This window comes from Dendropsophus ebraccatus, chromosome 10 (genome assembly GCF_027789765.1).
Source record: "Dendropsophus ebraccatus isolate aDenEbr1 chromosome 10, aDenEbr1.pat, whole genome shotgun sequence".
In the NCBI taxonomy this organism is placed as follows: Eukaryota; Metazoa; Chordata; class Amphibia; order Anura; family Hylidae; genus Dendropsophus; species Dendropsophus ebraccatus.
The window spans coordinates 96,411,820-96,426,396 of NC_091463.1; the positions used below are offsets into that span (position 1 = coordinate 96,411,820).

Consider the following 14,577-nt stretch of genomic DNA (forward strand, 5'->3'; position numbering starts at 1 on the left):
CTGCTGCCATTCTCAATGTGGCCGCCGGATGTCGCACTGTGTCGCTCTTTTGGTGACGCAGTGTCGGTGACCGGCAGCGGGAAGATGGCTGAGGGAGAGCGGGCGGCGGAGACTGGAGGAGGAGAGGCGGGCGGCGGCGGGGAGAGGACGGCGGAGGAGCTGAAGGAGCAGGCCAACGAGTACTTCCGGGGTAACGACGTCACTGCGAGCCCAACCGCCTCATGTGGGATCCCGGCCGGAGAGTCCATAGAGGCCTGAGGCCCACAGGGGACTACAAGTCCCAGCATCCCCTGCCACCTCCTCACAACTACTGCACTACAAGTCCCAGCATCCCCTGCCACCTCCTCACAACTACTGCACTACAAGTCCCAGCATCCCCTGCCACCTCCTCACAACTACTGCACTACAAGCCCCAGCATCCCCTGCCACCTCCTAACTACTGCACTACAAGTCCCAGCATCCCCTGCCAGCTCCTCATAACTACTGCACTACAAGTCCCAGCATCCCCTGCCACCTCCTCACAACTACTGCACTACAAGTCCCAGCATCCCCTGCCACCTCCTCATAACTACTGCACTACAAGTCCCAGCATCCCCTGCCACCTCCTCATAACTACTGCACTACAAGTCCCAGCATCCCCTGCCACCTCCTCATAACTACTGCACTACAAGTCCCAGCATCCCCTGCCAGCTCCTCATAACTACTGCACTACAAGTCCCAGCATCCCCTGCCAGCTCCTCATAACTACTGCACTACAAGTCCCAGCATCCCCTTTCACCTCCTCCTAACTACTGCACTACAACTCCCAGCATCCCCTGCCACCTCCTCACAACTAGTGCACTACAACTCCCAGCATCCTCTGCCACCTCCTCCTAACTACTGCACTACAAGTCCCAGCATCCCCTTTCACCTCCTCATAACTACTGCACTACAAGTCCCAGCATCCCCTGCCACCTCCTAACTACTGCACTACAAGTTCCAGCATCCCCTGCCACCTCCTCATAACTACTGCACTACTAGTCCCAGCATCTCCTAACAGCCAATGTCCAGTGTACTACAAGTCCCAGTAGCCACTGCCACCTCATAAACTGTCCTAAATGTACCATCATACTCTGTTACTTATATGCAGTGTAGTACACCGCCAAACATGCTGTCACCATATAGATTGTACTACAATTCCCAGCATCCCCTCTCATGTTATATAACGTACAACAACTCCCAGCATCTCCTGTCACTGTATATGGTGTCCCAGCTTCCTGTCACTGTATATGGTGTGTCCTGTCACTGTATATGGTGTGTCCTGTCGCTGTATATGGTGTGTCCTGTCGCTGTATATGGTGTGTCCTGTCGCTGTATATGGTGTGTCCTGTCGCTGTATATGGTGTGTCCTGTCGCTGTATATGGTGTGTCCTGTCACTGTATATGTTGTCCCACCATCCTGTCACTGTATATGGTGTATCCTGTCACTGTATATGGTGTGTCCTGTCACTGTATATGGTGTGTCCTGTCGCTGTATATGTTGTCCCACCATCCTGTCACTGTATATGGTGTATCCTGTCACTGTATATGGTGTGTCCTGTCACTGTATATGGTGTGTCCTGTCGCTGTATATGGTGTGTCCTGTCGCTGTATATGGTGTGTCCTGTCGCTGTATATGGTGTCCCACCATCCTGTCACTATATATGGTGTGTCCTGTCGCTGTATATGGTGTGTCCTGTCACTGTATATGGTGTCCCACCATCCTGTCACTATATATGGTGTGTCCTGTCACTGTATATGGTGTGTCCTCTCAGTGTATATGGTGTCCCGGCATCTCCTGTCACTGTATATGGTGTCCCAGCTTCCTCTCAGTGTATATGGTGTCCCACCATCCTGTCACTATATATGGTGTGTCCTGTCGCTGTATATGGTGTGTCCTGTCGCTGTATATGGTGTGTCCTGTCGCTGTATATGGTGTGTCCTGTCGCTGTATATGGTGTGTCCTGTCGCTGTATATGGTGTGTCCTGTCACTGTATATGGTGTGTCCTGTCACTGTATATGGTTTCCCACCATCCTGTCACTGTATATGGTGTGTCCTGTCACTGTATATGGTGTGTCCTGTCAGTGTATATGGTGTCCCGGCATCTCCTGTCACTGTATATGGTGTCCCAGCTTCCTGTCAGTGTATATGGTGTTCCGGCATCTCCTGTCACTGTATATGGTGTCCCACCATCCTGTCACTGTATATGGTGTGTCCTGTCACTCTATATGGTGTCCCACCATCCTGTCACTGTATATGGTGTCCCACCATCCTGTCACTGTATATGGTGTGTCCTGTCACTGTATATGGTGTGTCCTGTCACTGTATATGGTGTCCCACCATCCTGTCACTGTATATGGTGTGTCCTGTCACTGTATATGGTGTGTCCTGTCACTGTATATGGTGTGTCCTGTCACTGTTTATGGTGTCCTACTATCCTGTCACTGTATATGGTGTGTCCTGTCACTGTATATGGTGTCCCACTATCCTGTCACTGTATATGGTGTGTCCTGTCACTGTATATGATGTGTCCTGTCACTGTATATGGTGTCCCACCATTCTGTCACTGTATATGGTGTATCCTGTCACTGTATATGTTGTCCCACCATCCTGTCACTGTATATGGTGTATCCTGTCACTGTATATGGTGTATCCTGTCACTGTATATGGTGTGTCCTGTCACTGTATATGTTCCCCCCCCATCCTGTCACTCTCCTGTGACCCTGCAGCCCATGTAGATGATGTGGATAGAGACAGTCAGTGAGTAGGTGGTCAGCGATGTCCTGTGTTTCCCTGCAGTGAAGGATTATGACCGGGCCATACAGTATTACACCCAGGCCATCGCCCTCAGCCCAAACAGCGCTATTTACTATGGTAACCGCAGCCTGGCGTATCTCCGCACCGAGTGTTACGGTTATGCCCTTGCCGACGCCTCCCGCGCCATCCAGCTGGATGCCAAATACATCAAAGGCTACTACAGGCGGGCGGCCAGCAACATGGCGCTGGGGAAGCTGAAGGCTGCTCTGAAAGACTACGAGACGGTCAGAACCCACCCTGATGTCTCCCCCTGCCTGCCTGTGGTCTCCCCTAGACCCCACCCCCTCCTGTCTGTTGTCTCCCCCTAGACCCCACCCCCCTCCTATCTGTTGTCTCTTATAGACTCCACCCCTTGTCTGTTATCTACCCTAGACCCTGCCCCCTCTCGTCTGTTGTCTCCCTAGGCTCCACCCCCTCCCTGCCTGTTATCTCCTCCAGACCCCACCCCCTTCCTGCCTGTTGTGTCCCCTAGAACCCACCCCTTGCCTTCCGGTTGTCTCCCCTAGACCCCACTTCCATCCTGCCTGTTGTCTTCCCTAGACCCCCCCCCCCCCCCCTGCCTGCCTGTTGTCTCCCCTAGACCCCCCCCCCCCTGTCTGCCTGTTGTCTCCCCTAGACCCCACCCCTGTCCTGCCTGTTGTCTCCCCCGGACCCCACCCCCGTCCTGCCTGTTGTCTCCCCCGGACCCCACCCCCGTCCTGCCTGTTGTCTCCCCCGGACCCCACCCCCGTCCTGCCTGTTGTCTCCCCCGGACCCCACCCCCGTCCTGCCTGTTGTCTCCCCCGGACCCCACCCCCGTCCTGCCTGTTGTCTCCCCCGGACCCCACCCCCGTCCTGCCTGTTGTCTCCCCCGGACCCCACCCCCGTCCTGCCTGTTGTCTCCCCCGGACCCCACCCCCGTCCCCCACCCCCGTCCTGCCTGTTGTCTCCCCCGGACCCCACCCCCGTCCTGCCTGTTGTCTCCCCCACACCCCACCCCCGTCCTGCCTGTTGTCTTCCCCAGACCCCACCCCCTGCCTTCCTGTTGTCTCCCCCTGACCCTACCCCCTGCCTTCCTGTTGTCTCCCACACACCCCACCCCCTTCCTGCCTGTTGTCTCCCCTAGACCCCACCCCCTGCCTACTTGTTGTCTCCCCCGGACCCCACCCCCTGCCTTCCTGTTGCCTCCTCCAGACCCCAGCCTGCCTGTTGTCTCCCCCGGACCCCACCCCCGTCCTGCCTGTTGTCTCCCCCGGACCCCACCCCCGTCCTGCCTGTTGTCTCCCCCGGACCCCACCCCCGTCCTGCCTGTTGTCTCCCCCGGACCCCACCCCCGTCCTGCCTGTTGTCTCCCCCGGACCCCACCCCCGTCCTGCCTGTTGTCTCCCCCGGACCCCACCCCCGTCCTGCCTGTTGCCTCCCCCGGACCCCACCCCCGTCCTGCCTGTTGTCTCCCCCGGACCCCACCCCCGTCCTGCCTGTTGTCTCCCCCGGACCCCACCCCCGTCCTGCCTGTTGTCTCCCCCGGACCCCACCCCCGTCCTGCCTGTTGTCTCCCCCGGACCCCACCCCCGTCCTGCCTGTTGTCTTCCCCGGACCCTACCCCCTGCCTTCCTGTTGTCTCCCCCACACCCCACCCCCGTCCTGCCTGTTGTCTTCCCTAGACCCCACCCCCTGCCTACCTGTTGTCTCCCCCGGACCCCACCCCCTGCCTTCCTGTTGCCTCCTCCAGACCCCAGCCTGCCTGTTGTCTCCCCCGGACCCCACCCCCAGCCTGCCTGTTGTCTCTCCTAGACCCCACCTTTTCCCCCTCTCTGTTGCCCCCACCTCTATTCCCCCCCCCCCCCCCCCCGTCTGTGGTCACCTCCTCCTCCCCCAGTCCCTGGTCTCACCCCTCTCTCGCCCCCCGCAGGTGGTGAAGGTCCGTCCTCATGATAAAGACGCTCAGATGAAGTTCCAGGAGTGCAGTAAACTGGTGCGGCAGAAAGCCTTTGAGCGAGCGATCGCCTGCGACCAACACAACCGATCCGTGGTCGATTCTCTGGACATTGAAGGAATGAGTGAGTGACGGGGGGAACGCATGGGGGCGGGCAGTAGTAACTGGACATGGAGCAGTGGGTACATGTACACTTATAGAGGCCGCTCTCTAGACACGGAGCAGTGGGTACATGTACATATACAAAGGGCGCTCTCTAGACATGGAGCAGTGGGTATATGTACAAATGTGGAGCAGTGGGTATATGTACAAATGTAGAGGATTATCTCTGGACATGGAGCAGTGGGTACATACACATCTGTAGAGGATTATGTCTGGACATGGAGCAGTGGGTAGATACACACATAGAGGATTATGTCTGGACATGGAGCAGTGGGTACATACACACACAGAGGATTATCTCTGGACATGGAGCAGTGGGTACATATACACCTGTAGAGGATTATCTCTAGACATGGAGCAGTGGGTACATATACACCTGTAGAGGATTATCTCTAGACATGGAGCAGTGGGTACATATACACCTGTAGAGGATTATCTCTAGACATGGAGCAGTGGGTACATACACACACAGGATTATGTCTGGACATGGAGCAGTGGGTACATATACACCTGTAGAGGATTATCTCTGGACATGGAGCAGTGGGTACATACACACACAGAGGATTATCTCTGGACATGGAGCAGTGGGTAGATGCTTCCGTTCTGCTGCTTCTCACTGGTTTCCCCCTCTCCAGCCATCGAGGATGAGTACACGGGGCCCCAGTTACAGGATGGGAAGGTCACCCTGGACTTTATGGTGGAATTAATGAAATTTTATAAAGATCAGAAGAAGCTTCATAGAAAATGTGTCTATCAGGTAAGTATAACCTGTCTGATCCGCCCCGCTCCCCTGTAGTGATGGCCGCTGATCTGCCCCCCCCCCCCCGCGCTCCCCTGTAATGATGGCTGCTGATTCCCCCCCCCGAGACTCCTGTAGTGATGGCCGCTGATCCCCCCTCCCCCCCTGCTCCCCTGTAGTGATGGCCGCTGATCCGCCCCGCTCCCCTGTAGTGATGGCCGCTGATCTGCCCCCCCCCCCCCCCCCCCCCGCTCTCCTGTAGTGATGGCCGCTGATCCCCCCGCTCTCCTGTAGTGATGGCCGCTGATCCCCCCGCTCTCCTGTGGTGATGGCCGCTGAAACGCCCCCCCCCCCGCTCTCCTGTAGTGATGGCTGCTGATCCGCCCCGCTCTCCTGTAGTGATGGCCGCTGATTCCCCCCCCCCCCCCCCGCTCTCCTGTAATGATGGCCGCTGATCCCCCCGCTCTCCTGTAGTGATGGCCGCTGATCCCCCCGCTCTCCTGTGGTGATGGCCGCTGATCCGCCCCGCTCTCCTGTACTGATGGCCGCTGATCCGCCCCGCTCTCCTGTAGTGATGGCCGCTGATCCACCCCGCTCTCCTGTAGTGATGGCCGCTGATCCGCCCCGCTCTCCTGTAGTGATGGCCGCTGATCCACCCCGCTCTCCTGTAGTGATGGCCGCTGATCCGCCCCGCTCTCCTGTAGTGATGGCCGCTGATCATCCCGCTCCCCTGTAGTGATGGCCGCTGATCTCCCCCCCCCCCCCTCCCGCTCCCCTGTAGTGATGGCCGCTGATCCCCCCGCTCCCCTGTAGTGATGGCCGCTGATCCCCTCCCCCCTGCTCCCCTGTAGTGATGGCCGCTGATTCCCCCCCCCTGCTCCCCTGTAGTGATGGCCGCTGATCCCCCCCCCCCGCTCCCCTGTAGTGATGGCCGCTGATCCCCCCCCCGCTCTCCTGTAGTGATGGCCGCTGATCCCCCCCGCTCCCCTGTAGTGATGGCCGCTGATCCCACCCCCCTGCTCCCCTGTAGTGATGGCCGCTGATCCCCCCCCCCTGCTCCCCTGTAGTGATGGCCGCTGATTCCCCCCCCCCTGCTCCCCTGTAGTGATGGCCGCTGATCCCACCCCCCTGCTCCCCTGTAGTGATGGCCGCTGATCCCCCCCCCCTGCTCCCCTGTAGTGATGGCCGCTGATTCCCCCCCCCCCTGCTCCCCTGTAGTGATGGCCGCTGATCCCCCCCCCCCCCCCGCTCCCCTGTAGTGATGGCCGCTGATTCCCCCCCCCCCCCCCCCCCGCTCTCCTGTAGTGATGGCCGCTGATCCCCCATGCTCACCTGTAGTGATGGCCGCTGATCCCCCCCCCCCCCCCCGCTCCCCTGTAGTGATGGCCGCTGATCCCCCCCCCCCCCCCCCCCCCGCTCTCCTGTAGTGATGGCCGCTGATCCCCCATGCTCCCCTGTAGTGATGGCCGCTGATCCCCCATGCTCCCCTGTAGTGATGGCCGCTGATCCCCCATGCTCCCCTGTAGTGATGGCCGCTGATCCCCCATGCTCCCCTGTAGTGATGGCCGCTGATCCCCCATGCTCCCCTGTAGTGATGGCCGCTGTTCCCCCATGCTCCCCTGTAGTGATGGCCGCCGATCCCCCCGCTCTCCTGTAGTGATGGCCGCCGATCCCCCCGCTCTCCTGTAGTGATGGCCGCCGATCCCCCCGCTCTCCTGTAGTGATGGCCGCTGATCCCCCCGCTATCCTGTAGTGATGGCCGCTGATCCCCCCGCTCTCCTGTAGTGATGGCCGCTGATCTCCCCCCCCCCCCCCCCGCTCCCCTGTAGTGATGGCCGCTGATCCCCCCCCCCCTGCTCCCCTGTAGTGATGACCGCTGGTTCTTCTCTCTTGCTCAGATACTTGTGCAGGTGAAGGAGCTCCTGTCTCAGCTGCCCAGTCTGGTGGAGATCTCTCTGGATAAGGTGAGTTGCTCTCTGTTTGGCTGTAGGTGGCGCCATCGCTCCTCCTGACCTCATTGCTGCTTTCTCTCTCGTACAGTCTCAGCAGGTGACGGTCTGTGGTGACACCCACGGACAGTTCTACGACCTCATGAACATTTTCCATCTCAACGGCCTCCCCTCCGAGACCAACCCATATGTATCCTTTACCTGATCCACTCCGCCAGAGAGTACACGGGGCCCCCAGAGTACCCTGCACCCTCGTATAGACAGCACTGTGACCCAGATTCCAGGTGTTTTGCATTCATTTTCCTGATCTCTGATCTCTAGATATTTAATGGTGACTTTGTAGATCGCGGATCATTCTCTGTGGAGGTGATAGTGACGCTGTGCGGCTTCAAGCTCCTATATCCTGCACATTTCCATCTGCTGCGCGGTGAGTACAGCTCTGGAGTATAATACAGGATGTAACTCAGGATCAGTAATGTGTGTTCACAGTGACCCCACCTGCAGAATAGTGAGTGCAGATCTGGAGTATAATACAGGATGTAACTCAGGATCAGTAATGTAATGTATGTTCACAGTGACCCCACCTGCAGAATAGTGAGTTCAGCTCTGGGGTATAATATACGATGTAACTCAGGATCAGTAATATATGTACACAGTGACCTCACCAGCAGAATAGTGAGTGCAGCTCCGGAGTATAATACAGGATGTAACTCAGGATCAGTAATGTATGTTCACAGTGACCCCACCAGCAGAATAGTGAGTGCAGCTCTGGAGTATAATACAGGATCAGTAATGTATGTACACAGTGACCTCACTCGCAGAATAGTGAGTGCAGCTCTGGAGTATAATAGAGGATGTAACTCAGGATCAGTAATGTAATGTATGTACACAGTGATTTGCCATCTACAGCACCTACTTTTAAGGGGGCGCTAGAGAGTTTCCCATGTAGTTAGATTGGATGTCTCGGGGGTGAATTCTTTCCTATATTGTGATGTCTCTCATTTTTTCCACCAGGAAACCATGAGACTGACACCATGAACCAGATGTACGGTTTTGAGGGAGAAGTGAAAGCCAAATACTCCAACCAGATGTTCCAGCTGTTCAGTGAGGTTTTCCAGTGGCTGCCGCTGGCGATGTGCGTTAACCAGCGTGTCCTGGTGAGACTCTGAGACCCCCCCTCTCCTGATATCATGGACCCCGCATTACATCTAATACAACCCCTGTGTCTCTTCAGATCATGCATGGGGGTCTCTTCTCAGAGGATGGTGTCACCTTGGAACAGATCCGTAATATCGAGCGGAATCGGCAGCCTCCTGACTCAGGTGGGTCCTGTAAGGTCACATGATCTCTGGCTCTAGGACGTGATCCCCTCTTGTTAACCTCACGGTCATCTTTGCTTTTTCAGGACCAATGTGTGACCTTCTGTGGTCCGATCCTCAGCCACAGGTATGGCGTTCTCCTCTTACCCTAACATAATCCATCTAGACTTCATACCTTTTCACCTTGACATCTGTCCCTGTCTCCCCCACAGGACGGGCGGTCCCCCAGTAAACGGGGTGTGAGCTGTCAGTTTGGCCCAGATGTGACCCGCAGGTTCCTGGAGGAGAACAGTCTCGATTACATTATCCGCAGTCATGAGGTGAAGGCTGAAGGTTATGAAGTGACCCACAATGGCCACTGTGTGACTGTGTTCTCTGCTCCAAACTACTGGTAAGTACATGGCGGTGGTCTCCTTTTGTCGCCCTTTGTGTATTCTGTCTCTGACTGCCTCTTTTCCCCATAGTGACCAGATGGGTAATAAAGGAGCGTACATACATCTGAACGGCTCAGATCTAAAACCTAAGTTCCACCAATTTGATGCTGTGGTAAGTGCTTCCCCAGTAGTAGTAGTAGCAGGGCCTTGCCCCCCCCCCCCCCCCAGTAGTAGCATCAGGGTCCTGCCCGTCTGTTTGGGGTGTCTGTGCTCTGCTGCCCAGGGTGGTCATCTTCCCTCTGCTACTTGTGGTGTCCCCCGCTTCTTCAGGCCCCTGGGGTGGAGGGATCTGCACATTTTTCCGTCATTAACGTGATTTGATGTGTCGATATAAGGATCTGTTCACACTTGTGCTCACGCTGCATTGTGCCCAATAGTGATCAGCTATGAGGTGAGTGTGAGCAGATCCTGAGCCTTCCCCCCCCCCCTCCGGTAACTCTGCCTCGTGCCTCTCTCCACAGCCGCACCCCAATGTAAAGCCCATGATGTACGCCAACTCGCTGCTCCAGATGGGAATGATGTGAGGCGGATCCGGCTGCTGTGTCCGTGTGTCTGAGCAGCTGACCCCCAGGCGGACAGTCATATAGGGGCTCTCCCAATATTAGCCCCAGTTCTTTCCGGAGCCTGAGGGGCCATAAAGAAACAAGAGGAATATTTTTATTACTGTACCAGAGAGGACGAGCGGTGGGGGAGAGTGGGGCGCGTGTTGTCTGTGTGCGATGTGTGACTGTGTGTGTGCGTGTGTGCGTGTGGGGGGGTCGTGACAGCTACAAACGCACAATAATCCTGCCGCCCCTCCCCTCCTGCATATCCTGTGTCTCCTCCAAGCCCCGCCTCCTGCGCTGTCTGTAATTACTTTGCTTCTAATAAAGGTTCTGAATACACCACAGCCGGCGTCATGTCCGTATGCAGATCAGCAGCCAGCATCACCATAAATAATCCATCACTATGGGGTCCACACACAGGACTGACTGAGATCTGTGGCCCAGGAGGGGGGGAAGATGCTGTGTTACTGGTGTCCCTCTAGGTGCAGGGTCCTCATTCAGACACTAGATGGCAGCACAGTCCTCTTCCAGCATCCCCTGTTATCCTGATTCTCACCTTCATTCATCGTCATGTGGTTAGAGGTCACCGCTCAATATTATGTGATCACACTATACAGATCTTTTGCAGGGATTGGCTCTAGAATTGTTGTACTTAATAGAAGTTCAGGTCTTATATAAGTTTACATTCCTTTGAGGGTAAGAGCTCTCTTTTTATGGAGGCATTACCTGTAGAAACTTAGTTGCATCTAGGGGATGCTCTTTGCATACGCTTATAAACCTGTATCTAACAGGTGCTCCCTGCATCCATATGTTGGTGTATAGTTTAAATAGCCACCACTAGGGGTGCACACTGTCTACCACCTCCCTGCCTAGTATTACACAGCCACCACTAGGGAGTGCACCCTGCCTACATAGTAATATCACCACCACCTGCCTGTGTAGTATTACTCAGCCACCACTAGGGGGTACTCTCTGCCTACATAGTAATACTGCCACCTCCCTGTATAGTATTACTCAGCCACCACTAGGGGGTGCACCCTGCCTACATAGTAATATCACCACCACCTGCCTGTGTAGTATTACTCAGCCACCACTAGGGGGTGCACCCTGCCTACATAGTAATATCACCACCTCCCTGCAAAGTATTACACAACCACCACAAGGGGGTGCTCTCTGGCTACATAGTAATACCACCACCTCCCTGTATAGTATTACTCAGCCACCACTAGGGGGTGCACCCTGCCTACATAGTAATATCACCGCCACCTCCCTGTATAGTATTACTCAGCCACCACTAGGGGGTGCACCCTGCCTACATAGTAATATCACCACCACCTGCCTGTGTAGTATTACTCAGCCACCACTAGAGGGTGCTCCCTGTCTACATAGTAATATCACCACCTCCCTGCATAGTATTACACAACCACCACAAGGGGGTGCTCTCTGGCTACATAGTAATACCACCACCTCCCTGTATAGTATTACTCAGCCACCACTAGAGGGCGCTCCCTGCATACAGCGTTGTACTGTACCCACTGAGCTCAATCTGTATACATTTAGCACAATGTTTTCCTTCAGACCTGTTCATAGGGGCTTCTCTCTGAATTTCCTCCTGAGGGGTTACTGTTGAGATATTCATGGTGTTTCCTGTCACATTATAAACACAGTCCAATTTGTAGTTATGTTATAGAGCAGGAGGAGCTGAGCGGATTGATACATTGTTTTGTGGGGAGAATTCCAGGATAACCTGTTATTAATTCATATAAATCTCTGAATTCTTTGGCCTCAGAAGTCAAGTGGGTGGTCCTACTCAGCACCTGATAATGCTATATGCACGCTTATACACAGCTGTCAGTCACTGAGTAGGACCGCCCCATTGCCTGCTTATCTCTATATGCACAATTATACAGATAGCTATCAATCACTAAGTAGGACCGCCTACTTGGCTACTCATCAATATGCAGAATTATACATGGCTATCAGTCACTGAGAGGACCACCCACTTGGCTGCTCTTCTATATGCACAATTATACAGATCGCGATCACTCACTGAGTAGGACCGCCCACTTGGCTACTCATCTCTATATGCACATTTATACACAGATGTCAATTACTGAGTAGGACCGCCCCCTTGACTACTTATTTCAGAATGAACAGGCTCTTCAGCTTTCCTCACCAATCTATTATATCTTTCTGCTCAGCTGCTCCGACTCTATAACATGGTGCTGGCAGACAGGGAAGCATTTTCACTGTGATGGGGCCCCTTTAAGTGGTTACGGTTAGATGTCTGAGTCATGTTTAGGGATCGGTATCTACTCTTGGCGATGTGGCGCTCTCATGTCTGTTATCAGCAGCGGCTCTTGTGTAATAGTGCAGACGTTACTTGTGTTCGCCCTGTGCGGTTGGGATCTGGATCAGCGCAGGAATTCATCGTATAACGGTTTTATCGTCGCTATGGCAACGATCCGATAATCACTCCCTGTGTGGCCGAGATCCAGAGTCTCCTCCTCCTTGTCCGATTGATCACCAAGCCTCAACTTAACCATTTCAGTTCGTGAACAATCGATATGTTAGAGACCCAAAACCAAAGCTCTGCTCCAGCTGCGGAGAACCACTACAGCGTCTGATGGACTGTAAGATACAGCGGGTGCCTATGGACTATGGTCAGAGGGGGCTTGTCTTATGTTGGTCTAGAAGGGGCTCGTATTTTATATCCTAGTGGTCTACAAGACGTAGAAGAGAAGGGGCTCACATTTTATTCCCTGGTGGTCTGGGGTAGAGGAGGGGGGCTCACATTTTATTCCCTGGTGGTCTGGGGTAGAGGAGGGGGCTCACATTTTATTCCCTGGTGGTCTGGGGTAGAGGAGGGGGGCTCACATTTTATTCCCTGGTGGTCTGGGGTAGAGGAGGGGGCTCACATTTTATTCCCTGGTGGTCTAGGTTAGAAGAGGGCGCTCTTATTTTATGTCCCAGTGGTCTTGGTTAGAAAATGATGTTTATATTATATTATCTAGTGATCTGGGTGGAATAGAAGCTTAATATGATTTTCCCTGGTGGTCTAAGGTATAAAGGAGGTTTATATTTATTTCCTAGTAGTCTAGGGGTGAAGGTGGTGTTAATATTTCATTTCTTGGCAGTCTAGGGATTCATATAATCCCCGGTGGTCTAAGGTACAAGCGCGGCCACGTATTTTATCCCCTGGTGGTCTGGGGTAGAGGAGGGGGCTCATATTATATCCCCTGGTGGTCTGGGATAAAGGAGAGGGCTTGCATATACAACCATCATTCTGAGACATTTAAGAATCCATAGGTGATGCTACATCAGCCCCAAATACCCTAACACGGACAGTCCTGATCATGTGATGGGACAGTCCTGATTATATGACGGAACGGTCCTGATTATGTGATGGAACAGGTCACAAGGACATGGTAGTTTTTTGTATATAAAGTACGAAATTTTATTTAAAAACTCTAAATATATATATATATATATATATATATATACACAACGCATTTCAAAACCGCTTTATTAACTATTTAAATTATTTAACTATTTAAAATATTATCTGATGTCGGGCGTAGGTCATGTCACCCCCATACATCTTCATTATGGAGAGGAAATATATACATAGGACCAAAAACAATATTTACACAATAAAGAAACATCCACATACAGATTCAGTAAGAATGGATAGGAATAGGTGATCTCCTTGTTCTGTGTAAATATTTCCTCTCCATAATGTAGATGTATGGGGGCTGACAGGACCTACACCTGACGTCAGATATCTGGGGGTCTACTTAATACTGAAGCGGTTTGAAATGCATTTTGTTTTCATATATATTTATTTAGAGTTTTTAAATAAGTTTTGCAGTTTATATACAAAAAACTACCATGACTTTGTGACCTGCGCCTGGATTGCCAGTGTCTGCGTTGGAGTCGTGGAGTGTTTCTGATTATATGGTGGGGGAAGTCAGGACTGTCCCCATCCCATAATCAGGACTGTCCCCATCCCATAATCAGCACTGTCATATCACATAATCAGGACTGTCCCCATCCCATAATCAGGACTGTCCCCATCCCATAATCAGCACTGTCATATCACATAATCAGGACTGTCCCCATCCCATAATCAGGACTGTCCCCATCCCATAATCAGGACTGTCCCCATCCCATAATCAGCACTGTCATATCACATAATCAGGACTGTCCCCATCCCATAATCAGCACTGTCATATCACATAATCAGGACTGTCCCCATCCCATAATCAGCACTGTCCCCATCCCATAATCAGGACTGTCCTCATCCCATAATCAGCACTGTCCCCATCCCATAATCAGCACTGTCCCCATCCCATAATCAGAAACTCTCCTCCAATGCCAGCACAGGTAATCGGGTCGCAAGGACTTGGTAGTTTAGTGTATAAAAGTGCTAAATTTATTTTAAAACTATTAAAAAAAAATATATATAAAAACGGCGCGTTTTGTAACTGCTTTGGTTTCTTTTTCCAGTTTCCTGACACAACGACTCCTAACTGCATTTAAATAGACCCCCACATATCTGACGTCAGGTGCAGGTCATGTCACCCCTCCCCCCCCCCCATACATCTTCATTATGGAGAGGAAATATTTACATAGGACCAGAAACAATATTTACACAGAATAAAGAAACATCCACAT

At 53.3% G+C, this 14,577-nt stretch overlaps 1 protein-coding gene across 1 annotated transcript; it reads left to right on the forward strand.

The window, feature by feature from the left end:
- On the forward strand, positions 1-10,244 carry PPP5C (protein phosphatase 5 catalytic subunit). Its single transcript, XM_069985599.1, has 13 exons — positions 1-190; positions 2,820-3,061; positions 4,729-4,876; positions 5,550-5,671; positions 7,552-7,617; positions 7,694-7,792; positions 7,924-8,029; positions 8,617-8,759; positions 8,837-8,924; positions 9,008-9,048; positions 9,134-9,312; positions 9,386-9,467; positions 9,817-10,244. Exons 1-13 carry the CDS (start codon positions 16-18, stop codon positions 9,877-9,879), a joined length of 1,554 nt encoding a protein of 517 aa, XP_069841700.1. The 5' UTR covers positions 1-15; the 3' UTR covers positions 9,880-10,244.
- The last annotated feature ends 4,333 nt before the right edge of the window (positions 10,245-14,577 follow it).

Excerpts from the sequence above, each read along its gene's own strand:
- PPP5C (XM_069985599.1), top strand. The coding sequence starts at position 16 with ATGTGGCCGCCGGATGTCGCACTGTGTCGCTCTTTTGGTGACGCAGTG. Across the intron at positions 4,877-5,549 it reads TCTGGACATTGAAGGAATGA|CCATCGAGGATGAGTACACG; the intron begins GTGAGTGACGGG and ends CCCCCTCTCCAG. Across the intron at positions 7,793-7,923 it reads CCTCCGAGACCAACCCATAT|ATATTTAATGGTGACTTTGT; the intron begins GTATCCTTTACC and ends TCTGATCTCTAG.